We start from the raw sequence: 27,248 nt of genomic DNA, 5'->3' as shown, positions 1-27,248 counted from the left end.
TCAGACTTCATAAATTTTGTCTTGCAAGTAGCTGAATAACGAATCCAGTCCTTTGGAAGAACTCCACAGCTGTTTTTTTTTTCTCTTTCTCATTCACATCTTCAAGTCCGGATTTCAGGAAGCTCCGCACAAGGCATTTGGACTCTTCCAATACCTAAAGCCAAAATATTGCTCAGTATTTTATTTTGAATCTGAAAAAGTTATTACAGATAATGGCCTGAACAGCATTTTTACACTACTGACTCCTTTTTTACAATCAAACTAACTCCTCTGGGCACAGAAATTAGATCTGATTTACAGACACTTGCTGATAGTTAGCATCTTTAAGAATTAAGGACTTCTGAGGTTTATGCCTCAGTGCCAACATTTTTAAAATGAATGAAGGATTCTGAAGTACCTTAGCTTATTGAAGGTCTGCCATGAAGCACTAGAAGGAGCTGAACTCCCTCCTGTTGAAAATGTGATCCCTTGAAATGAAAATGTGTGATGACTGATATATTGGCTACCTGTTTTCTTGAAGGTAGTGTTTAAGGTTACAGAGGTTGGAAACACAAATGTGGATGTCCATCATCTTTAACAATTCTCCCTCATGCATCATTTCCTTATCAAAACAGAAATGACTAGGAAAGGGCCTTTACTGTCAGTATCTTTTAAAGTTTGTTTAAGTTTTTATAAAAGCAAAGTATTTTATAAAAGAAGGGTGTTAAGCAAAACAAACTCTGTGTTCTGGAGTTAGGTTTGCTTAGCATATACAAGCAGTCATAACAAATTACCTAAGGTGATGACTACCCTTAGTCATTGCTCTAAGTTCTTAAGGGCACGAGCAGCACGTCCATGTTTGCTGCTGTAGTTCAGCTCGGTTTTCCCAGACCCATTTTTAGACACAATGAGATTGCCTCCTTTTTAATTCTATTTGAAATATATAACACCAGTATGTATCTCACAAGGAACCCAACTAGTCAAACAAAACCATTAATAATTCATACGATTTCTGGGGGGGTGAAAGATATAATGTAAACTGATACGGTGCTTATGGTAAGGGAGGCACACACTCTCTACTCAGCTTTGTCAACACCTACATGTTAAGCTCAGTTTCTATCAGTATTAGGTTACAACACTGCTATTCCAAAATGTTTTTTCTCTTTAACTCAAGTAAATAGTGGTACTTGCAAATTACGGGGCCTGTGTATTTTTTGCAGTCTGTTTATGAACAAGTATCCACAGTGAACTCAGATGAGCTCATCGTATTAATTGTTTTTGTGACTTCAGCCTGATTTGCATTTAGAATCTCAGAGTAAATCAAGTCTTTGATAGTTTTAACTCTCATCTTTGTCCACAAGTTAGCACCAGTCTTCCTAACAGGTTGTGCCAGTTTTGGCTGGGATGGATTTCATTGTCTTCATAGTAGCTCATATGGGGCTGTGTTTTGGATTTGTGCGGGAAACAGTGTTGATAATACTGGGATGTTTTAGTTACTGCTGAGCAGGGCTTACACAGAGTCAAGGTCTTTTCTGCTTGTCACCCTACCCCACCAGTGAGCAGGCTGGGGTTGCACAGGGAGTTGGGAGGGGCACAGCTGGGACAGCTGACCCCAACTGACCAAAGGGATATTCCACACCATATGACGTCATGCTCAGCATATAAAGCTGGGGGAAGAAGAAAGAAAGGGGCGATGTTCAGACTTCTGCCGTTTGTCTTCTGAAGTAACCGTTAGGCGTGATGGAGCCCTGCTTCCCTGGAGATGGCTGAACACCTGTGTACTGATGGGAAGTAGTGACTGAATTCCTTGTTTCACTTTGCTTGTGTGCGTGGCTTTTGGTTTACCTATTAAACTGTCTTTATCTTGACCCATGAGTTTTCTCATTTTTACTGTTCTGATTCTCTCCCCCATCCCACAGGGGAGGGAGTGAGCAAGCGGCTGTATGGTATTACTGGCTGGGGTTAAACCACGACACAGGTCTCAAGAGAAAATTTCATTGACAACCAATAACAGCAAAGGAAGGAAGAAATCACAGTAAGGCCCAGAGGTTTTCCCAACTCATATAATACACATTATATCAGCATCATCAAAGAAGCTTATGCTACATTTCCAGAGAGCTTCATTCTGAATGTCTTTAGTGAGATCTAATCTACACTTCATTTAATTAAAAATCTCTTGTGTCTCTACCTTCTCTTTTACAACAGATCTTTTAAATGAAACTGAGGGCTGCTAAGAGAGTTTCAGACATAGGAAGTATAGCAAGAAACTGCAAGAATTTGCACTTAGTGCAGTTTTACTGCAGCTAGTATGGCTTTCTTCACTGCATTTTTTTAAAACAGGATGTGCCCAGAATAGGAGTATATCTGCCTGAAGGGAAAAAAACCTTAGGAAGTAACAACAGGAAAGGATTTTATTTCAACATTTATGTACACAAAAGGAAAGTTTATAATACACTGTGACCAGACTGTGTTCAAATCCCTCTGTGTCTGGATCTCACCTCTCCTTCACAGCAGAGGTTAGCTGGCACTATCCTACCCTTCTGCTGCACTGTGCAGAACATTTTGCAGAATCAGGAACTATGCAGGTGCAGAAAAGAAGGCAGACTCAGCTGAAACATAGTAGGCCAGGAAAATGTGAAAGGCAAATATATTTTCTTACTGGCCCCAGAGAGATTTCCCAGTACAGTTGTATAGTTTCAGACCCGCCCACCTTCATGAAGGAAACCTATGCTAAAATCTCCTTTCAAAATCTAGGGCAAGGAGGTTTCACTCATACGGAATAAATGTGGAGATGGGGAAAGGAAATAACCCTCCCTGCCCCTGAAAAATGAGAAACTCCACAAGCTCGCTGGCTCCTATCCAGATTTTTTCTTGTTAGCTTCTTCACAGGTGTGGTTGTGGCATCTGAGGACCCACCATGTGATGAGCCTTGGGAACACACCTTACCTCTGGGAAATGTAATTTAATCACAATGGAGTTTGATTTCTTACCACTGCACTGCAGGATGCCATTTCTTTCACTCGTAGCATCACTTCTTGGCTAAATGTTGTTGGCCAAAATACTTGGGATACTAGTCCTCTGCTGCAGGCTTCCTGTGCTGTCAGCTTTCTCCCACAGAACAACATTTCATTTGCCTGTGAAACCAAAAGATTGCTTGTGATCTTGGGTTATAATTCCCTTAACAAATTTTCCATACTTCCCTGCCATTTTCAAGATTACGTTTACAAAAGATCTCCTGTATCTTTCCAAACTGCAAAATACTTTAAACAGAGTTTTGGTAGCTATGTAAGGATTGTGCAGGTGGCCAGAGCACAGCATGGGTTTCATTTAAGAGAAATGTGCTGGCATGCCTGATAAATCTGTATTGCTGATTTTACAAGAGTAACTGTCAGTGATACAGTGATAATTGTGCCAAGAGTCATGGAACCTAGTATGAAATACTCTGTGGGGCAAATTCTGCTTTGTTATAAAACCTAAGCAACCTTACTGGAATTATTATGGATTGTCTTTAGAGAGCAGAGAGCAGTTATCTTGCTCTGTTACTGCCCAATCCTAACACAATACAGACAAGTACTGCAGCAGTATTCTGCTGATGCTTTTCTTCCCTTTTCTACCATGATCTTATTTTCTCTTTTACTTTTTAAAGAGATAAAGTATGAATTTAAGAAAGGTTCTTCAGCAATTTGAGGTGGAAAACCTTACCAGTGCAACACCCAGAATTTGTGGGAATGTGTATGATGAGCAGCCAGCTGGAGTGAGTCGGATTGTTGCGTATGGTGTCTGAAACCATGCCTTCTCACTTGCCCAAACGATATCACATAGTGGTAAAATAGAAGCTCCTAACCCAAGAGCAGGGCCGTTGATAGCAACCACAATTGGCTTCTTAAATTGAATAAAAGCTTTTACAAAATCCCTAAAATAAAAAATAAAGATCTTGAATACAGAAGTAACACTTAGATAAATATTCAAGCTTAAAGCATTAATCTGAAAACAAATGAGAACCACAGATGAACACAATAAATGCCATGGCCCAGTTTTATGAGGTCAGAATTACGCGACACTTTCTAGTTTGCACATGGAAAATTTTGCTTACATATAACTATTTAATCTTTCTGAGTACCTGGCATATTAAATAGTTTTTTATGTTTTCTATTAATTTATTAATTGGAATATACTGACTGTTGTACTTTCTGCAGAACGGTTTGGTTCGGTTTAGTTTTACTGCTGGACCATGCTTCTCAGTTTGTTCCACAATGGCTACTATGGATTCTGACGATCTGGTTTGGTGAACCTGATTAACATATTATAGTGTGAAAAACAGGAAACTTGTAGCTTGATTGCTGAATATTAATTTTTTTCAAAAAGGTCTCTTAAGATCAAAAGGTTGTCAAAGGTCACTGCAAGTCCCATCAGTGGATTGGGAGACAGTAAATGTTTATGGCACACCAGCAGAAAGAACAAGACCCACAAAAGGGAGTCAGAGAGAGAGAGAAATGTTTGAACAGGGAAAGAATTAGGTGAGTGACCTGTTGGGTCTTTATTGCAAATGTCTTCAGCAAAGACATAACAAAGTAGATGACCTTGCCTGCCTACAACAGTAAATGTGAAGCAATGGGAAGTAATGGGGAAGTAAATGTGATCAGATTCATCTGGATGAAGGAACTAGAATATGTTAAATTCTGTGCAATGAGGAGATATTTTAAATAAGTTACCTACCAGCAACTGTGGAAAGACATCTGTTGAACAGAACAGTCTATACACCAATTAGGAAAAAGCATGAGTGTAATTGCGGGCAAAGGATGGGCTCCATCAGCTCAGTGCACAGCAGGTATGTGGAGGCAAACGAGATGCTCGATTACTTTCAAAAAGAGACATGTATAAATCAAATTCCAAACAAAGGAGGAGATTCTGTTCCTGCAGTGGGTATTTATTAGATGCATCTTTGCTGTCAGATTTTAGGAGAGAACATTTTGTCAAATATGACCTTTGATAAGTTGCAGCTCTCCCACTGAGGTCAAAAAGATCTAGACTTCTGTATCTGAGAACAGGGGGTGTGCCTTGCAGGTTGGAGTGCCGATTTGGCAAAAAATGGAAAACACACGGAAAATAAGTATTTTATTGGACTGAAGTGCAAGGGCATTGGCTATATTTTAAAAGAAAATGAAGAGTCTGAGGTGACCCTGCATTAAATGTTCAATGAATGAGTTCTGTTTTTCAGGCTATCTGGTGAGGAGCTGATTTTTGACCATGGAAAGCAGAGACTTGGGGGAATTGATGCAGCTCTGTTCACTCAGGGAGTAATAAAACAGAAGATCAGAGGCAAGACAAAGAAAGTGAAATAAGGAACATGATATTTGTCTGTTCAAGACCATTTCTTTCTAGAGGATAGCAGGTTAAGGAGAGTTATGGTTCAATTTTGTTTGCAGAAGCAATGCTGTTCCCTTATCTCGTTATTTCTTCAGTTGTTTATGGTTGACTATGTTTATGTGGATCACTGCACCCGATTAATTCCAAAACTTTGAGAACCTTAGTAGTTAAGCAAGTAAGCCTTCCAAGTAGGACTACAGATGGGAACAGGGATATAACAAATGATAGGTAAAAAGAACAAACTATGAATAAATGGTGGCAGCAGATCTGAGTACCATGTGGAGGCAGAAGAAAACAGCGCTGTGGAGAAAAGGAGGAAGCATGTGGTGATAAATGGGACTGGAAGTGAATATGGAAAAGCAATTAGGGATGTGGAGAGGAAACAGTTAAATGATGGGGAGGAAGAACAAAGCAGAACACATTAATGGAGGGGAAGGGTTGAAGGAAATGTGAAATCTTCATATGAGTGAGCAAGGAAGGGAGGACCTGGAGGTGGGGAGGGAGTGGACCAGAACATTGAGAAGACATGATGAGCCTCTGTCATGAGGGAAGGATGCTACAGAGGATGGTACAATGGATGGGTATGGAACATGCCACCTACAGGATGGAGTGGAAGGCTAAAATACTGCAAGGGGAACAAATGCCTGCATTTGGTCTACAGAAACTGCAGTGTCCAGCACTCCACTTGTCTGTGTTCCCTTTGGTACGTTATTTGTTTCAGTGAGTAATCTTTGTACCCGGATCCTGGCATGCTTCCGTGTCTCCGAATCATACGTTTACAGATGTAGTTTCTGGGCTACAAGATCCTTGTTTCAATTCCAGGCAGTCTTAGAAAAGGACTCCAAATTGTAACCGTTGTTGCACAGCGGTGCCAGAAGCTCAAAGATAGGAAATGGTGTCACATGCAGAAGGCTTTTGGTTTTCCTAGAGGATATTTGGGAAGCTGACTATCAAATACACTTTGGGATGCTCAGATACCTCTGCATCGTTGCAGAGGTCTTGCTGCAGGTCAGAGCTCATAAGTATGTCAAAGGCTATAAGGAAGCTGAGCAAGCAAAGTTGTCCTTCTTAATTTTCTTCTGAGCACATCCAGAATTGTACGTATTGTCTTACATAACGATGCCTGACCAATTATGTCACAAGGGAGACTGATGCTGGGAATGCCTTCCAGTGAGTCTCTCATTTGCAGGGCTCTGTAGGCCACGTATGCACAGCTGCAGTGCAGTCTGTCTGTCTGCCTTTTCCCTGCTCCAGGAGTGCAATGCTGGACACACATCTGCATGATGGCAGCTCAAGCCAATGGATCCATGTTTGGTACCTGGAGAGAAGCTACGGTGCCACACATCTGTGAGCTGCAAGCCCCAAAAGCAGTGGATGAGGACAGGGGCCAAGTCAATAAATCATCTGTGTGAGATAAGACTGTATGAGTTTTTAAACTTCCGTTTTAACTTATGGTCAGTAGATGAGATCCATACTTTAGAAAGTGGAAACACACGGGAATCAGGATTTTAATTTAATTTTGATACAAGTCTAACTGGATGTAAAGCAGTGGAGGCAGAGATCCATTATTGTGTTTTAGGACATACTAACCACTGAAAAAGCAAATAGTACATTTTTTTTTCTACTCTTATTACAGTATTTTTTCCATGAGTTGAGCCCTTTGTTCACAGAAAGCACAGAGAGTGCTAAATGGAAAACGTAGTGTATTGTTTCCAGAAGTACAATAAAAATCTATTTCCAGTGGGCCTGAAGCCGACATTCTTGACAAGGAGCAGTAGATTGTACCAGTATTTCAAGAGTGTTCTGTGAGTCCAAGGATGGAAAAACTGAGTATCATAGTCTGGCTTATACTCCTTTAAATGTTGAATTGATAAGTACACCTGTATATTAAATGTGTGTAGATAAGCGTATATATATATAACAATACCTATCTACACACTATTTACATGAGTAATATTAAATTTGTATCTTCTAATGGAGCATGAGTGTGCCCGTGTTTTCAAAAAAGGATAGTGATCTTCTTCCCTCATGTTTTTTTTGGTTCCACATTATTAAAAATCTCTCACATTTAGAAAAAGAATAAATTAGGATGTGTTCTTCAGTGGGTTTTTCTTTTTTTAAAATATCACTACATGATATTCAATCATAGCTAGGGTCTTAAAAACATGTATTTATTATATTTAAGAAGTACGTTTTCAATTCTTTCAAAATAATTACTACTTTGAGTATTACACTGAGAATTCAAACTGATCTGCTGTAGTTGTAACCAAGATAGTTGGTGGTTAATACATGTCATGTAACAGCTAAACCTCATCCTATGTTATACTAATCTGTCCAAAATATAGATCTGTTGTAAAACAAATTCTTTAATATTCCTTCATAGAACTGTTGCATAAAGTTTTAAAGCTCACGGGAGAGTAATATTTATTTGTAGGAAGTGGGGAAAGGGATCAAACCCTCTCCTGGTACAGACTGGTGAAATACCATTTGCTTTAGTGGAGTAATGTTGATTTATACTGGAAGATCTGACAAATATGTATAAAGTATACCTTGTGGATAATGGAAATATTTGGTGATGTATTGTGAAGATTGATTTGTAGACTGCATGTCATAAACCCTGGATTTCTATTAAGATAATGTGATATATATATAAGGAAAGTCACATTTTAGTTATGAAAATAAAACTACATTTACATATATATTAAGTAATTTGAGTTTAAGAAAAAGAGTGGAGACCCTTCTAATAAGGTTCTGAAATACAGTGGCAGACTGCTATTTCAACCGCATATGAGTAAGCCATGGATTCCCATTTGTACTGAAATTCATTGAAATTATGAACATTAAAACAAGTAAAATATCTGCCTTTCAGGAACCACTTTAGAACATGAAGCAAGAGCTAATTTGGAAAAACAACAACAAAGTTGTATTTGAATTTTGAGGAATGATTTGTAGTATTAAATACAGAGAATTGGAATAAAATAAATCCATATGGATATTAGCACAGGAATAAATGTGCTTTCTTTTCTAATAAGGAAAGGTCCAAGGTTCTTCTTACTAAACAAATTAGTAGGACTATAATTAGAATGCAATCAACACTTAAATATACAACATTTTTTGGACCTGATAAATATCTTTATAATCACACACTGCATTTCATAATTTAGAGATCATAGGTAAGCTTGGGTCACCTTATAGCTTCTGCAATCCTAGTGCTTTCCTTTCTTCTGTCATTGGATAACCTGCCAATTAAATATGAGTAATCTAGGCCACTACAGAATACACTTCCCACTGCGCTGAGAAGTAAGAGTTTACTGTCATCAGCTGATGCATTGCACAATGCTCTCCGAACTTCCTTCATGATCTGTGGATAAAGAAAAGTAAACAATTCGACATGCATGCCGTTGCAATATCATTTCCCTACTTTTACAAACCTTATTGATTTTGAGAGACTTAAATTTTGGGCACTATTAATACTTACATCAATTATATATATTTATATAATTTTAATAGAATGATAACACTGAGAGTTTACAAAATATTTTATATTTGGAAGTGCTTTGTAGATGCTTACTAATTCAAAGAGTTTTTAGAACTTGGCTGTGCTTATTCTATGGGAAATTCTAGCTAGCTTTTGCTATTTGATTGCAATTTAATAATTTCAAATATCACCTTTTTATTTTCATCGTGTATATTCAGCGTACATCACTGCATCCTAAGTAACACAGTTATCACAACAATAGCCTATTAATCTCAACAGGTTGTAAGCAAAATCTATAAACCCCAGTTTTCAGTTCTTCAACTACTTTGGTTTATATGACTTGAACCAGAGCAAGACAGGACAAGAGGACATAATATACACCAACATAACAAATATATTATTCATTTTTCTGTGGTCAGTGATATTGGTAAAGTCAGAGCAAAAAAGCCACTTGAAAGAGACATTTTTACCCTCTGATTTACAACTGGATGAATCCAACCTAATCACAATCTGTATAGCACTGAGCTGCTGGTATTGTAAGAAAATGGCCTTTCATCCGAGCAGAACTGTTTTTCTAATGATTTTTAAAAGGAAATATTATTTCATAAACTTCTGATGGGTAACGTCTTGTTTGGTCACAATTCAGGATAGTTTGTGAGCTGTAACTGATTTCAGCCATTTCAGCTTCCCCTCTCCTCTTTAGCGATCCGCTCCTCACTCCAAGGGCTGTAATTTCACCTAGTCTGACACCTCCTCTGCTTAAACATACCATGTGTCAAAGTATTTCCTACAGAGAGGGTCCTGTTGAGTCAATTTTTTCTCTTTTGTACGGAAAGATTTGCTGTTAGTGTAAATTTAGGTCAAAGATAGCAAAATGTGGTTGGGTTATTAAATATGGTTTCCACGTGAGAGGAAACCAAGATTTTTACCTTGTGATTATTTTTGTTCACTACTTTCTGTTTCCAAAAATTCTTTAGATCTCTGAAGTGCCTTATTTAAGAAATGTCCCTAAACCCAAACCAGAAGTTTTGTTTCTACCATTTAAAAGAGGCATCCTTTTATGAGAAATCCTGTGGCTTGTGAGACCAAGTTTGAACTTGTATATTCAAACCAGGCAGCGCAATGCTACCTGCCTGCTTTCCATACGTGTCTGCATAAAAATGTTTCTGGCTGCTGAGACTGGGACATGAGAAAGCAGGTGGTGAACTTTTAAATGCTTCACTTTTACAAGTGCACTTCAGAAGGCCTGTAATACCAAGTATGTGACAGTGGGTGGAAGTGAAGTAATTAAAAGCAGCAGAATTTGGAAGTGTATTTGAAATTCTTGTGCAGGTACAAAAATGTCATCAGTGATTTTACAAGTACTGTTTATTCTCAGAGTCTCAGGGGCTGTCTCAGTCCTCGCAAAACTGCACATTTTGTAAAGGGGAAACAAAGGAAAAAAAACCCCTAAAAGTTGTGTTCAAAGTTAAAAAAGAAACTTTAGAAGGTGGTAGATGTTAGAATAAAAAAAAAGATACATATTTTGATTTTCCTGGTTCCACGTGAATGCCAGATTGTCCTCTTAGTTTATTTCAAATGTTCTCAAAATCGGCTCTTTCTTAGGGAGGATGTATAAATAATATTGGAGAATACCAGTCAAACATTTTTACATACAATGAGGAGTGTTGTTTTAAATATGATGCCAGGATAGGATACTGCATTCAACAAGTTCTGTTACTGTTCCACTTCCTCCCAGTGGTATTTGCATATGTACCATCGCTTTGATGTTACCACTGCTATCCTTCAAACACATCATTACCATTACAAACCTGTTTCTTTTTTATCTTACCCCTCATTGATCTGGATGGCTAATGCCACCTAAAAGTAAAACAAACTTTTGAGCGGACGTTATGCTACTTGTAGGAAAAAACAATATTCCACTATCACTGCTTTTTCAGTGTTTTGGACAGGGTGATATTAAAAGTCCGTTATTAGGAATTGATTTCTCAGGTATGGTTGAAAATGGGAAGGCTCTGACAATATTTTGGATAGTATTCTTGTTTAATGGAAATTACATTCCACTGCTCCACTAGTTTCTAGCAAAACAAACCAGTATCAGAAACCAGGAAACCATAATGTATCAATGTTTCCAATCTCCAAAAAGTATTTTTTTTTAAAATAGCTGTAAGTTTGTCATTAACTTTATCAACAAAAGGTGCTTCTCACTCCCCTGTTTTATGCCATGATTCCTTTGCTGGTGCAGTCCAAAATTCACCGGGTCACCTTGTCACTCAGCCAGTTACAGCCAGCCTGCCCTCCAGTGTTGGTTCCGAATGCCGTGGCATCATGGCTTTCCTCATGGATTATCTGGGTATGGGCATTTCTCTACAGATGTTTATATGATTATAGGAAAGCTACTAACAATAAAATACAGATAAGAAAAGATGGTTTGTCTGTAAGGTTACAAACTGTCTACTAAACTGCAGTACTCTAAAGTAAATATAATTTTAATTCAGAACTGTTGTCTGTTCTTAAGTACAAATTTCCATTTAATGCAGTTTGCACATATAGAGATACTACGTGTCTCTAGTTATATTTCTTTCTCAGATTCCGTTTTCTTTTTCTCTCTTCCCTGGTCCTTAGCCCTTCCCTCAACTTGGTATAACTATGGCATTTGTCCAATTAAATTTTACTTTCGCTTGTGGACCAGATCTAATATTACTGTTTGCAGGGCTCCGTAGCAGTATTCTCCAGGTCCATGCTTTTTAAAATTAGCTTTTTTAATGGTCTTTTAGTTAATTTTCAGCTGTGGGGACAATATTTTTATTTGCATGCATTTGACTGAAATTTCTGAGGAAGTATTTACAAAACAGTGTGGGCCAGTTCTGTCACTTAGGAAAATCTATCAAATTATAAATTTAGACCAGGCCTAATGCTTCACTGACTGTTTTACTGAGACCTAAATGTATAATAAAACTATCATTTTCTCAAAAGTTGCTTATTTTTTTAATCCTGTCGAGAAAATAAGTTGCTTAGTTCTTTAATAGGACACCTTGTACTGCAAAATAAACATAAAATGTTTAAAAATTTAATTACACTTCTAAGAGCTTATTTTGATGCCTTTCACTGGATGTAGGAAAATTTGAAAGGCATTTGGTGCCCTTTCAATATTGCTTACATTCTGGGGAAATCAGGAAGCTGGGAATTTATCACCATAATTATACAAAGTATCTTGAACAGAAGTCTCTTGTTCATATTAATAGAAATGCTAGTTTAAAAGGTTAACTCCTCTGAATTCTAAGGATTCACTGTTGATACTCTTGAAGGTAACTATTCTGTAAATATTACAGTAAAACAAAATTTTCAAGCCATTCAGTTGTTTTTAGAACCTCTTCCACAATCGTACCTTTTTACATAAATACACTTTTTGTTACTTACTGACTCTTTGTGCCAACAGATTCCGAGTCCTTTCTGTTTGATAAATAAAGGACTTAGGAACTATAAGGCTGGCTTCAGGCAGAAGTACTGGCCAAAAACCACAATTTGTCTTCCCATGAGAGCAAAAATTGAGATAACGGTAGACTTGTACCTGCCTTTTTTTTTTTTTTTTTTTTTTTTAAATTTAGGCAAAGTTGTAAGGAAAAGTGCAGGCAAACCAGTGCTCCCAAATGCACCTGGTAGAACTTCAAACCCAGTAATTCTCATGGCTACAGATCTGAAACCTGATTCTTTTGTATGAGAAGTGTACTTGAGGTCATTATATCAGTCTTCAATGGCATCATTAGCTGTTTAGGGTAGGCTTTGCTTTTAATTCAAGGGGAATATTAATTCCTAGCTCTATTAGTAGTGTTAAGTAAACATAGTGCATGGATCCATTTAATCTTAAGCTTGTAACAGAATTTGGATCCTTGTAATGTGCCAAGTTAAAACAGCAGCATCATCACTGGAGAAAGAACTTCAGAAGCAGCAAAAGACCCAGGAAAGAAAATGCCCTAATGGAATGTATAATGATGAAACAGTTTACATATCTATTTTAAAAAGGAATTTTAAAAGTAGCAAGCCTAAGCCACTGAAATAAAAACAATCTGTGCTGTTTTATGACACTAGCTTGGAAGTTTTATAAGGCCTTGTAAAACGTAAGAAAGAATTTCTATAGTGCCCTGAATATTTTTGTAGAAAAACCTCAATTGCTAGAGTGGCCTTGAGCCAACTTCAATCAGTGCAAATGTGGAAGGAGCATCGGCACATTGCGTGCTGAAATCACCTGCGCAAACCCACAGGTGTGGCTACCAAAAACACAGGATAAAGGTTCAGGCAGACTTCTCTAAGTATTTATTAATTTATTATAAATATGTTCTTTGTTATTTTAATTAAATTATCATAAATAGCAGAGGCCAATGGTTGAACAAAACTATTAAATTTCATCTGAAGATTAAGATAAAGCACAAAGGGAAGCAGGGTTGTTTAGGGGTGAGAATGACTTTGTATCAGATTAATTTTATAATGATTGTGGGCAGTGCACACCTTTTCTTTTTTTCCTAACATAGATGGCCTGGCTAAGAATAACCAGAGCACTACTTTAACCACACCAGGTAGACCTGCTCTGAGTAAATTAATCTTTTACTATTTGGCAAACATAATTTACTGAATGTCTAATAAAGCTTGAAGTTAGTGTTTCTTCTGACAAAATGAAACACGCTTTCTTCATTTTGTAGGAATTTTGTGTTTGTACTTTCTATTCATTAGTGATAAAAGGTGTCAAAACTAAAAATGTTGTAAGTGTCCCTAAAATAGTCAGTTTGTCGCAGCTATGGCTATGGATGACAAACTGCAGGGCCAAGGCATTCAACATACTCCTCCTTTCACTTCCTTGGATTTTTTCTGTAATTGCCAGCAAGAATGTGGAATTGCCAATACTGGAGGTGCTGGATTTTGTGGTGTGAATGTTCATGGGCTGCAGCCTGGACTGAAGCCAAAGAAGTCGTTTCATGTTTGCCAGCAAGCAGCCTTCAGAGAGCAAGAGCTTTCAATTGCTCTCAGCCTGGATGAGTTTTAAACAGACAATCTCAATGTGGAGAACTCATTATCTTGATTAATTCCTCACCATCCAGATCCTGGTCAGTAATGTAGTTTTCTAAAATGTATTTCCTGGTTTTTGAGTGAGCTTCAGTAAAGGTTCTAGAATTAGTCTATGCCAGTGATGCAAGCAGAGGACTACTATTATATGCCTATCTTTTATTCTTCCACAGAGGTGGGCTCCCGGCACATTGAAAATTTTCAAAGAATGAAACAGATTGGTTTGGCAGACCTGAAGAGCCTGAATTAATTCACTGGTTGGAGCATTTGAACACTGCTGATGTGGAACAGCACAGCCAGCAACCTACAGGTACATCTGTTCAGCCTGAACATAGTAAGTCCTTGATTTCATACTTTTTCAGGCCCTTGAGCTCTTTGAGCTCTTCATTTAAATTACCTGCAGCGTCAATTAGTGGTAATTGATACATGGATGGAATAATGGATTGATGCAATCTAATGCATTTTAAGGAATTAGTATTAAAAGCAGGTGTTTGGTGTTCTGTGTTAATTACCAAGATAGTCTTTTAAAATATTATATAGTTTAAAAACTAGAGGTGATAAATATAGGTACCAACAGTTTTAAATATTTCGTTATCATTCTGTGTATTAATGTGCATATGTAGGTGTGCATTTGAGAAGAGGAGTCCAATTTAGGGTCCCTCATACCTGCCAGTTGTTCTATCTGAAGCTCATTATAAGCCATTTATTTCAAAGTTATTCAGTTTCTTATTGAGTAAAGTAACTCCTCAAAGCTACAATCTACTTCTCCCTCCAATGGTGCTCAAACCCCTTTTGAGAACCCCTTTTGTTCTGCATGGGAAAGGTACACCAGGGCGCTGCTGCCCTCTATGCTGGGATCACAGGGAATGGAAGGAAAAGCTTCTCAGCCCTTCCAGTGCCCAATATATGTACTGGAGTAGTACAAGCTACAAGTCCAAGTCTGACCTTAAGTGTATAATGTTTGGAACAAGGGAATTGATTAATATAATTTATATGTTGTATGACTTTATGCAATTCAGGTGAGAACAGAGCCTCTAATTGGTTAAGATTTCATAAATAAAGACTCATAAAGTGATTTAGAGAAAAAGCAATTAGGGATCGATGTACACTTTTAGAATTACTGTTTCAGGATATAGCCTGAAATTCCTCTGTATGGAACAAGTAGAGCACTATTTAAAGTAATAAAATGAAAGTGACCAGATTTCTCCTAATGATAGCAAATATCAGTAACTTCAGCATGTGAACAACTGCCTCATACAACTCCATGCTGGAAATACTGATTCTGCCATTCCTTTCTTTACTTCTAATTTTTGGTTTCAGACATGTAAATTTAAAAATTGCCTTATTTTTGATAGAGATCCCAAGTGTGAAAAAGTTAGATATGTCTGAACTCTGTATTTCTTTTTAAGATAATAAATTAGGATAAAAATACATAAAAACCAGTTCCAGTGAAGTGTTTCCAAGATAACCCGATTCCAAGACACATTAGGATGGCTTTCTTTGGCTTTTATGGCTACATGCTTACCTCTGGGGTCAGTGCATTGTTATCTGAAGTCTGACTTGACAGCAAAATATGTGTGAAACCATCTTCTTTCCGGACTACAATGTCCCTGAACCGGCAGTTACTTTCATTTTGACGTACGCTGTATCTTAGTCTCTTATCGAAGACATAATCTTTCTCCCCATCTAGTTTCCTTTTCACAGTGCTGTGTAGATTCAAGCTTCCATTGGCCAGAGAAGAACCTTTCAGATGGAAAGAATCAAAGCATAATTATGTCTATACCTTCAAAGAAATGGAGTGATACTTTCTATTAGCTTAAACATAGCTCACTATTTACAATAGCCTCTATGTGATCAGTCTGAGAAATCAAAAATATGCCTGGCTAGTCAGATGTGGCTCAAGCCATTCTTACTATTTGGTATTCCAAGATGCAGTACTTGTTGTTCTCTGATCAGACAACCTCTAAACCCAAGCATTATACAGCATGTAGGAGTGGTACCCTTAATGGGGTTCAGTTCTGCTTTGAAGATGAAAGCAGTTGTACCATATTCTTTCATATGAATTTGGGGCGATCCCTGGATTCACAGGAAAATTCTAATTCAGCTTTGGAAGAACCTGACATGACAGGTCTAGTCCAAATCCCACCTTTCAAAGGTACGTTGTCTTCCTTTTATGGTGACCAAAATGTCATTATCAGTTTCAAATGAGGATCTGAATAGACCCTTGTTGCACATCTCTGTGACAGTACGTTAAGGGAGTTCTTACTAAGCTGACACAACCGGCATTCTCTTCCCTGTATCCTTGTGGTCAGCATGAGAAGTAAGTTAGCCACCCTCTTTGCTCTGATCCCAGGCTTCTGCTCATTACATTTTACAATAACAACAATTACTGACTTCTGACTAACAGATATATTAATATTGGACTTTGTACATAGAAAACGTTCATGCTGATGGCATTTGGAGGGTAAGCAGCAGCAGGAGAGAAAGGGAACTATGACAACAAAGATATAGTTCCTCCTTAAAAACAGATGAGAGTAATAGCAGGTCAGTTTTAAAAGACAAGTTTATTCTGACTTACACTGTGTATGAACTGTAAACTCTTACTTGGTTTATGTTTAGAGTTCCTCTGTAATAGGCAATATATAATGATTGGGAACAAAGCTGAGCCAGAATGTTGAAAATATCTTCACAAGATTTTAATGCAATACTCCTTTTCTAATTACATCTGTTTCACACTATTGCCATTAAAAGTAAAGCAGAGACAGGTTGTTGGGGAATGGAGATTAAAGTCACTCTGTTCATTTAAATAGTTTCCAAATCTGTTTTTTATTTAAATAGACATGAGCCCACAATACTCTATATTTAAGAAAAGCCAAGAAAGAGTTGAAGGAAAACACCTTTGTTTGTTCTGTTCTTTACTCCTGCCAAAGCTGACCTGTTCCAGCTTCTGTATCAAATAGCCAGGAATTTTCAAAGGGCAGATGACATGAATATTAGAACATAGATTAAAATTTTGTAGTTTAAATGACCACTGTCCAATTAAAAATACTCTGTTGGAACAGAATTGAATCGTGAATTCATGACAGATTATTCTCTACACCAAACCAACTTACTCTCTTTTTGGATTAGCTATGTTTCAACTTGATGTTTATGTAGGTGACTGAACTGTCTGGTACCTCTCAGTTGGCAATGGCCTGTGGAATTGTTCACGGTGCGCGAAATGCCTGTATATAACTGCAGTTACGCTATGTGATGTTAGAACAGAAAGAGTGCCTAACTGTATTTAACTGGTACGTCATTTGGCCTCGCCATGTAATGTGTAATTGAGACAGACTTTTAAATATGACATTTTTATCTACTCAGTCCTTACTATGTTTCTTGACCCAGCAATAAGCTACTAGATGTGAAGAGTTAAATCTCCCCAAAAAGTGTAAAAAACTTAGAAAATCAGAGGCACAAATGAACATTGAATCGAAGATGGGTCAGACTAACTCTACTGATTATCTACATAGTGTTGAAGATGATATCACACCTACTTTGAGTACAGATGGTTAGAGAATGGTAGAAGATTAATTCACACAGATAATCCCGCTCAATAAAAAGCCTCATAATGATAATTTTAATTTTTTGTTGTATTCTTTGTTTGAGTAATGTATTCAGTTTGTAAATTAAATATATGATGTAAGAATCTATTGATCTTATCACAATATTTTAACTATCTGCATGCCAGCTGACAGAAATTTAACCAGAGGAAAGAAAGATCTAAATTAAATATCAGAGAACCATAAACGGAAAAGTGTCATTTCCAGGAATGGATGATTAACAGGACATTACTTATAATTACTTATTTACTTATAATTACTTATAATTACTTATTTACTCATTACTTACAATGAGTAAACTGTTGTTTCACCATATACTGTATATCCCCGTAATCTTGCTTAATCTGATAAACTGGACAAAATTATCAGTAAAATCCAAAGCCAACACTCAAGTGAAACCAGGCCAATTTAGCAGGACTGTTGCATGGATGTGATGGAGCTACGCAAGGTTTGCTGTGGAGCTGGTGAAGCATCCAGACTGTCTCTGCATGAGGGCAAGGGTAACAGCACCTTAGTATGTCAGGATGAAAAATAACTGTGACATAGGAAAAACGAGGTGTTCTCAAAGCAATCTATACTGCCTGTGAAACAAATTAAGGATGTCACAAATTAACTAAGGAAGCTTTAGGTACCTCTAAGTGTGGTTTACTGGCCAAGTACTGAGTATTTGACACTCAATCTAACTACAAAAAGAAAACAGGAGAAAATATTCCTCCCTTTGGTGGGAGTTTAATCTAACTGATCTAATTATTACCTTGTTTTTGATCAGCAGTGGAACTTGTGGAATACCTAAAAACACACTGATGTTTAGAAGTTTCAATATCTTTTAAGGGAACTTAAGATATTCCCAGAGCCCTGGTGATCCTTCTCCAAGAACGGCAGTAAAGGATGCTATTTAAGGAGCAAATGCAAGCTTGGCCACTTTCTGCAGTCCTCTCCCCCAGTATCACCCCGAAGTGTTGTATGGGAATATGAGAGGATTCATCCTTCCTGTTTCCTTCAGTATTTGCTTATGGACATTTTAATGGAGTTCTGTAATCCCCTTTTGAGCCTGTTGATGATGTCTGTCTCCACAGCCTCCTGTGGTATGAGTTGGAGACACTGTGTAGCCACTACACAGAGAATCATTTTCTTTCATCTTTGCTTTTATCTGATATTCTACCAGTTTCAGCGAGTGGTCCCTAGTTCTGCTATTGAGGGATTTGTGAACAGCAGTTGGGCATTTACTTTATCTGAGGCCTTTGATCATATTCCCCCTCAGCCTTCCCCTCTCTTAACTGAAGCCTCTTTTATTCTTGTAATCCTCTTCCTCATCTTAGTTGCCTGTCCCTGTATCTTCTCTAGTACTCCTCAACCCTCAAAGGGAACAACATGTAACGATGTTACTGCCGCTGCTGGTGGTGCTAGAAAGTGCCTAAAGACTCCAAATTGAGCCTGAGAGTGGGGCTCCATTATCGTAGACATTGCAGAAAGCACATTAGAAATTTATAGTCTAGAAAGATGAGGCAGACCAAGACTAGGAGAGGGAAGAGAGAAAAGATCGCAATGAGCCTCAGATCACTCAATGCCTTAGAGGACCCAGATCTCCCCATCTCCTTCTACCCAGTAGAAGAGGACACCTCAAGCTACTGTTATTTTCAGATACATTTTTTGTTAACATTTCATCACAGTCAGCTTAATGGAGCCGTCTCTGCGCTACCACCTTATGTAGTGATCCTTGTGCTGGTACTGGGGTGCAGGTAGGCAGCCATACTCTGAACTGACCTGATGAACTCTTCTGGCTGGAAACTCACTCTGCAAAACTGGGGTTAATTTTCAAACAGATCAGGTTCACCTTATATCCTCAAGAGTACTAAAACTGGTGCAGGGGAAGGGATGGGAATAACGCTCAGGATACCAGGGGAAGGAGGGCTGGACTGTTCCTTTTGTTACCAGCATGCATTTATACTGAATGAAAAGGATCATGGAGCTAGGGCTTTAATTTTTTTTAGGTGAAATAAATGATGCTCCCTTACTGTCCCTGGTAAAACAGCTTGGCATTCCTCAGTCTTCCCAATCGCCTTTTTCTGTCTCCTTTCTGTCTTTTTTGTGGGTAATGGTTAATACTGTACATACTTAAAAGCAGTGTTCTGTTGATAATTTACTAATAATTTCAGACTTCTCCAGCTAAAGGAGCATCTGTAAGATATCTAAAAGCAATAAGTTTTTATTCAAACTGAGAAAGCAAGCATATTTGGTTGTCTTTTACTGCCAGTATTGCTCCAGAATAAATAAAACAGAACAAGCTAAAAAACCAAGAGGAAGCAGTGACTAAGTTCATAGAGAGTATTTAAATTAAGGGCACCATGAGACTACAACGATTTTCGTAATGGAGAAAAACAGTGGTTAGTGATACATGACAAGTAAAAATTCTTCAGCAGACGGTACAGAAATAGAACGATGTAGAAAAGGGGAAGAGAAAATTAAAAGGAGATGTTATTTGATGCTGTCAAGAAACTTGACAAAACAATCACTCTCAGTTACAATATCTGGAGAGAAACAGAAATGTGATAACAGAAGACAACAAATATCATCAGAAGGAATGGTACTGTTAGCTCCTGGGAGCATTGGTGGATGTTCTCCCATAGAGTCTTCCGACATTTTCGAATTTGCAGACCCTTAAATAACTGTCAATAAAGATGAATCTGCTTTCCTTATGACAGGATGTGTAGAAGGTAGAAGAGAGGTTTTGGTAAGAAGGGTCTGTCCCAACTGCAGCACTGTTCCAGGCCTCCATTAGGGTGCATGTATGATTTTGTGCATCCGTCTGTAGGTATACAGACATCTTTCTGGGGTAACTAGCTTACTGGTGAGGATTTTATCTCTAGATTGATCAGGAAACACTTGCACCCAAGTGGATGTATACACAAAACCAAACACACTGGTGGAAGTCCATTCAAGGAATCATCAAAAACTGGTTTTCAAATAGCTACTATTTGTTTCAACAGAACTGGCATACCACAGACAAACAAAATAGATATTTTTTAATGAGCTATAGTGTATAAATTACTAATTACATCGCTCAGTTCAATACACTGGTCGTTAAACATCATTATAATATGAAATAATACTGGTTCAAGTCGATGCTTTTTGGAGGCTTTCAACCATAAGCCAACACTGGTAGCAGAGCTGGACCTACAACTGGCAAATTGTGGGGAATTTTTTGAGTTTTCCAAATCTAGGCTTCATCTCAAGACCAACTTAAAATTTCTACATCCATTTTCTGTGCCCTCTTGCACTTAACTGTGATAGGAATCTGATATTCATTTGGGCTCCATGTAGGCAATCTCAAAGCTGAGACAAATGTCTGCTTCATTCCATTCTGCACGGAGCTGCCCGGGAGCCACAGCTTCTGGGAGCCAAACCCAGGTCCTCCTGCTCCTTCTTTGTTCTACATATAGTGTGTGGGAGCCCTGCGAGCGCTGATGGGGCATGCTGGGTTTTCAACTTCCAGACTCTGTGGCAGACTGCCTGAAACCTCTGGCATGGCTGGCTGCCTCAAAGCTAAACGTGGGAGTCCTGCCAAGCAGACTGCCACATTGCTCCCGGTCTCAAGGGATAAAGCCTTGGGACCTTGGCTCAGATTTGGAGAAAGTTTTGAAACCCAAGATGTTTGGAACAAAACTTCTGTTATTCAACAAATTGGCATTTTTCTCTGAAACTTTCTTCATTTGTAATTTTTAAATTTTAGACCAGTTTTAGTGGACGTCTATCCTGTTTAAAGTGAGTCTGCGATACTAAGAGGACACATGGCAGAATGACACTGGTGTCTTCTGTGCTACCTCCCTGTGAGTGCGAATACTGAAGGAGTTCAGTAAATTGATGGACTTCTTGAACAGTAGTGCAAGTTTCTGCAATCTGACATTTCAAATGAAGCAAAATCCTGTATCCAGAAATGTGACTTCTCTCAGGCTTGTGGGACAATATTAGAAAAAAAGCTCGTATTTTTATTTTGGCCCCTCCTCACCAGTTTCTGCCTGCTCTGACTTTGGTAGTCTCATCTCTCCTCTTTGTAGTTTTCTCCACTATGCATGTGCTGGGTATCACAAAGCAAGACTGGAAGGATTTCTGACCTTGGGAGTGCTGCTGAGGATGATTTTTCAGATGAGAACCAGGTAAAGATTTAAAGAACTCTTGCTTTTGCCTACAGGGAGGTCAGAATGCAAGGGAGAAAGGAGAGCAAAGTACAGAACAGAAATGATGGATTTGGAAAATGCAAAAACCATCATAAAGAAATGTTTTAAAGGAGCTGCATACATCAGCTGTTAGGCCAGGAGCCCTCTGTACACGGCAGAACACCTGGCCATATAGGCAGAGCAGCTTTCTACTGAAATAGAGGTCTCTTACACGGATTATTCAAAGAGGGAGTGGTGGATGCCATTTATTAGCTCCTGTGGGGACAAATGGAAGGCTCATTTGACCTTATAGTTCTTTGTAGCCCTTTAGTTCTTCACTAAAAGACGACTCTAAGATATAGGAATTAATGCATTTTAAAGACACATTTTGTATCAGAACTTCCCCAAGGAATAACATAAAACAAATGAAAAAATCTTCATTAGAAACAGTGAGAAAGCAAAGAAAAATAACTTTATAGGCATCTGTAATTAGATATGCACGTCTTTTTAAAGAAGCAGGTAACTTTTTAAGCAGTCTCATATGAGCTCAAACTCATAAAATCATAAAGCTTGCACTCTCAATTTTAAGTTTCATTGACATCATCAGGGCTACTTATGCATTTAAAGCTGACCACACATTTTGCTGGTTTGGCAGTCCTTAACAGGACATTTGATGCCTGGATTGAATGATCTGAGCAGTTATAGGACGTAACAAGTAAGAATAAGTAAGGTCAGTTTTACTTCCCAAATCAAGTAGCATTTGCTAGTTGCCAGTAAGGTGGAAAATGGAAAGTGGGGTGATATAATTTATGTTGACTTTCGAAAAGTTTTTGGCAGGGCAATTCACAAGAAGCTGTTAAGGAAATGAGTGCTATCATGGGCTACAGAAAGTGGCTAATAAAAATAAATAATTGGAACAAATGGTTACTTTTCATCATGTCAAATGATTAGTAGTTGGCTGCCCCAAGGACCTGCAGAAGGATTAGTTTGTTTAATGTATGTATTAATGAACTGGGAAGAGAAGTATGAGAGGAAAATTTGAAAGGAATACAAAATAAGTAGAGTGAAAACTATGAAAGATTTTGAAGAGCTTCACTGAGTCATAAGAAAAAGGTGAACTGGCAACAGTAAAGCAGATTAAATGCATAATGAAAGGAATCCTACATATTGCTGTGTTCTAAATTAACTGTAACCAGCAAGGGAAAAAAAGGTAAGAGCAACTGTGTGTCACTCAATGAAAACCTTTATGCCGTGTGTAACAGCAGAAAAAATAATTCTCAAAAGGTTGTATCACCACTATATCAGTAAGCAGTAGGAAATCATTTGGAACAGCTCCTGCTGTTTTTAAAAGGTATTAAAAATACCACCCCACACACCAAAGGCACAAGAGGATACTGAAAACTACCAGGAATCTGGAAACACTTGCAAGTGGTATGAAGGCTTAAAAGGCTGGGGCTGCTTATGGATTGACAGGATGTCTGCCTCTATCCTTTCATATAAGGACAAAAGCTTATTCAATAAAAGTAAAGGTCAAAAAACCCCAAAACAAAACACCAAACCCAAAGACTTTATCAAATAAAATGTGCATCTCATTGTCAGCTCCTGGAAATTACTGCCACAAAGCATCAATGAGGCTTTAAGTTTGGTAGGATTAAAAAAAATAAAAAGTTTGGATGCATGTAGATAATGAGAAGCTACTTAGTTTCATTATAGGGAACATAAACATTTATTCTTTGAGAACTAAGCTAAGCTAATTAGAAAGACATTTCTCCTATTTCTTCTCATTCATGTCAAGGCTGTTTGCACCTCCCCATAAAGCATCTCTTGTGACTTCTGATGTATCCAGTCACTGTTAGACCTGGCAGTGCTGAGCACTCCTGAATATGACTTGTGTTAATACTGAGGAACTTGAATGTTACTCAGACACACCAGGATACTTTATCAAGAGTGGTATTACTTCTGTTTCTAAGATAATCCTGATCTTTCTAGAGCATTGGGTCTGTGCACACAAAATCGAGAAGGGATCGGTTACTTAGCGATACACAAAACCAAAGTTGCAGTATTATACATACCTCTGTTGCCGTTCCTACTCCATGCCTTGTCCTCATTTCCCCACCAGAACTTACACTGCAAAGGCACGTAACAAAGCCCACAGTGCTTCACATTACTCCATGGGAAATGGAAGGACAGAAGCCAACTGATAAGAAAATGGTATAATATATGGGGAAAGAGCGCAAAACTTGCTTACGTGCTTCTCACCACGTCACTTGTGTAGCATGACAAAAATTTTTCCACGAGTGTACTCTGTGTTTGCAGTTGCTGCAATTAACCCCCCCACCCCCAAGACTGTAGTTGTTTAAATCACATACCAATTCCATTCACAACAGGTGAATCATTACTAACTTCCAACACGCTGGGCAAATTTTGTTCTCCTTCATGATCATTTAAATCCATATTTTGCTGTTGTGAGCCATTCCCCAAATGTCTAGAATCCTTTTCATGACTGCCATCTCCATTCTGCAGACCATTGTGTGGCTTTTTCAGTGGCATGATCTGTAAACCGCTGGGAGTAGTTCGGTAAGTCACAGTTTTAGCAGCCCTCTCATTAGCAGATGCTGGTTTTGCTGCGTATCCTCTTTTCTGTTTTTGAAGAGATGGGTTAATTCTCTTCCTTTTATGTGTTGACCCTTTAGACTTCCCAGATTCAGAAGGTCTATGTGGTATTTTCTCAAGAGATGACCCTCGGCTTTCCCGTAAAAATTTGGGAGCACTGGCCTGTTTTCCATGTCTTGATCGCTTTTCTCTAGTAACATGTAGTCCATTGAACTCATCAATAAATTCCTCACAATGCAGTAGGTGATGTTCAGGTTCCCAGGTGTCTTCGTTGCTCCCGTAGCCTTTCCACCTGATGAGATATTCCCATTTGCCCTTTTTGTTCTTCCTTTTGTCTACAATCCTCTCTACCTAAAAGAAAGGCCAAAAAATATCATTTTAGAAAGAAAAATAGTGTGGTCATGAAAATGATGTTCTTCACTTACAGGTAGGAAGGCCTCCCTGAGACTGTAAAGGCACCTTAGTACTCATGAGATTCTTGTAAAATCCAGTGCCTAGAACATGAACTGACTCTGACATGGAAAGCCTACCCAGGCTAGCCAGAACGTAGCAACCTATTTTACAGATGTAAATTTACCCTGATTTCACAGGATGTAGTCCAACACTATATTCGCGCTGGTCCATGGTGGCTGCTGATGAGAACCTCCTTGGTGTGTGTACAAACCGCCTGATGTAATGTTTAGGAATCAGTGTTACATGTTTCTGTTCAACAAAGAGTTCCCATGAAAAGACCTGGCAATGCAGCAGCCCCAGCGGTATTTTGACAGCAAGGCTATTTCCCCTTCTGAAAACATTAGGCAGAGACATAAACACCTGATCACACCTGATCTGGGAACCTGCACTAGCAACAATGTGAAGAAATGAGAGCCTGAAGATCATTAATGGAAGCATGATTTCTCTGCAAATCTGGTTGTAAAATGAGACTATAACTGTCACACCGCAGCCACCTCTTGTTTGAAAGAGCTAAATAAAGCATCTTTTGCTATATTGTCAGTTACTGATCATTCTTCTGAATCCACACATGCATTATGTTGGTATAAACATCCCCATACTTCGTGTCCTGAAATGATCTTGAATGGAGACCTGATTATAACAAATTACAGGATTTTACACCAGAGATCTTACCTGCAGCAGTGCACAGCCGCTTTGCTGCTTCCAACTTATAAAACTTTGCATTTTTAATAAATGCAATATTTGGGTAAATACCCAAAATTTGTGTGTGCACCAATTAAAAACAAAAAAAGCAAATGAAAGAAAGGCACAGAGGCAGGATTCCTACGTAGAAGTAATTAATTTACTGAACCTGTGCTAGAGAATGTCAGTTTAAGGAACATTTCTGCACCAAGGGAGAAGGGACTATATTGGGACTGCAAGCTGAATGGGAATGAAAAATCATCTCGTGAAGAACAACAGAGGAATCTGTATGGAGAATTTAACCTTGAAGAAGGGCAATCACAGCAGTGTAAGTAATTGTTCGTTTTAGGTCCCCTGTTAGAACAAACCGATGGATTAATTGTCTGTTTGCTGGCTGGAACTGTACATTCATAGAAATCTTGGTGGGTTCCCCAAAGGAGTCTAAAGGTAATTAGCAACTAAACATTATACTTCAATCTCAATTCATTTACACAGGAACTGTGCTAAGATATCTGTGTCTGAGTCACAGTGGACAGCTTTGCTCCATCTCCAGGGCACTCAACTGCAGCATCCCAAACAGCTCCTTCCTGTGCTCTGTCTTCTCAAATATCTGCATGGAACCACAGCAGAAGCAAAGCAAGGCATCCTCTTCACTCTGAATTCAGCACAGTCCCCTTCAGGATTGCTCAGTGTGGCAAAACAATTTAACTGAAGCTCAGTCTAAGCAAGTTTGAGATCATTTGTCTGAAAACAGGAAAAGTCCTCACAAAAAAAGAATTAAGTGGTTTTTTTTTTTTTGGTCCTCATGTGGGATGTGGAGCTTTCAATTGTCAAACTCATAGACTTATTATGATCTTGTTGACTTTATAAAGAGCAGCTGTCCAAATTATCCCTGGCTTTAAAATACTTCTCATCCTCCTATCTGGGACTAGCCAGAAAGACATCAAACCATGGAACTCTGTAGTGGCCTGTGGTTGTCTGTGGATTTGTTACTTTAATTACTGTAGCTGACTACACCAAGGAGCAAAACATATATATGTATGTCCTAGGGAAAAAATTAAATTGCTGCTCAACTCAGTAGACCACAGCTATCATTACTCTTGTTTTAATTCAGGAGTTTGGACTTGGAGCAGACTCTGTGTCACGTTGATGCTACCTCGGAGTAACACGTGTTTCCTTCAAAGGATGACACCAGTTGCATCTACCCCTTGCTCACAGAAGGACGAACCTCAGAAAGGATGGACAAATACCTTGACATTTTCAGAATCACATACATCTCTCAGCTTCACCTTTTTTCTCTCATGGACGTATTTTTAAATTTCACTATACGGATTTCTCATTTTCACATTGTTGCTCTACTACAAGGAGGAAAAGTGAAGGGAAGAGGTTTCTTGGAAAGCATTTTTTAATATGGAAAACACTCAGTTATTCTGGTGATGAGGCATTATGCATTTCAATTAAAAGAGTAAAAGAAAAAAATATGAGTGGCCTTTGTTCCTGGGAAACAAAATGCTGGCAATGGAGAATGTGATTAACCAGTTCAACACATCATGAAGGGAGAATAAAACTATTTATGAAATTGGGTCAAATGTGATAAATGGTTTCAGAAAAAATATTCAGAAAGCAAATATTTATTGGGAAAAACTAAGCATTTGATTACAGCATTTTCAGAACAAAACTATCAATGTTTCATTTCAAATTTAACTAGCAAAACTAAAATAAAGAGGGACTAAATAAACTGAAGACAAAATGTTTTGTTTCTGGCCAAACTCCTTTTCAGTTTATTGTTTTGCTGGGGAGAAAATGAAAAAAATGTGGGTTGATCCAAAATTAGTTGTTTTCCTTGAGTTTTTTTGGTTCAGC

The 27,248-nt window shown here is 38.2% G+C and overlaps 1 protein-coding gene across 1 annotated transcript; it reads right to left on the bottom strand.

Moving 5' to 3' along the window:
* On the bottom strand, nt 1–24,602 carry LOC104469238 (chromodomain Y-like protein 2; the record flags this gene model as incomplete). Its single annotated transcript, XM_010083680.1, is given in 7 exon segments — nt 1–76; nt 78–154; nt 2,970–3,113; nt 3,682–3,892; nt 8,535–8,707; nt 15,408–15,625; nt 24,008–24,602. Coding segments are annotated over 7 exon segments (1,494 nt in total), but the record flags the coding sequence as incomplete, so codon positions are not given.
* Between the last annotated feature and the right edge of the window lie 2,646 nt (nt 24,603–27,248).

Source organism: Pterocles gutturalis, unplaced genomic scaffold (genome assembly GCF_000699245.1).
Source record: "Pterocles gutturalis isolate BGI_N339 unplaced genomic scaffold, ASM69924v1 scaffold4300, whole genome shotgun sequence".
In the NCBI taxonomy this organism is placed as follows: domain Eukaryota; kingdom Metazoa; phylum Chordata; class Aves; order Pterocliformes; family Pteroclidae; genus Pterocles; species Pterocles gutturalis.
This window is presented reverse-complemented; position numbering and strand designations above follow the sequence as displayed.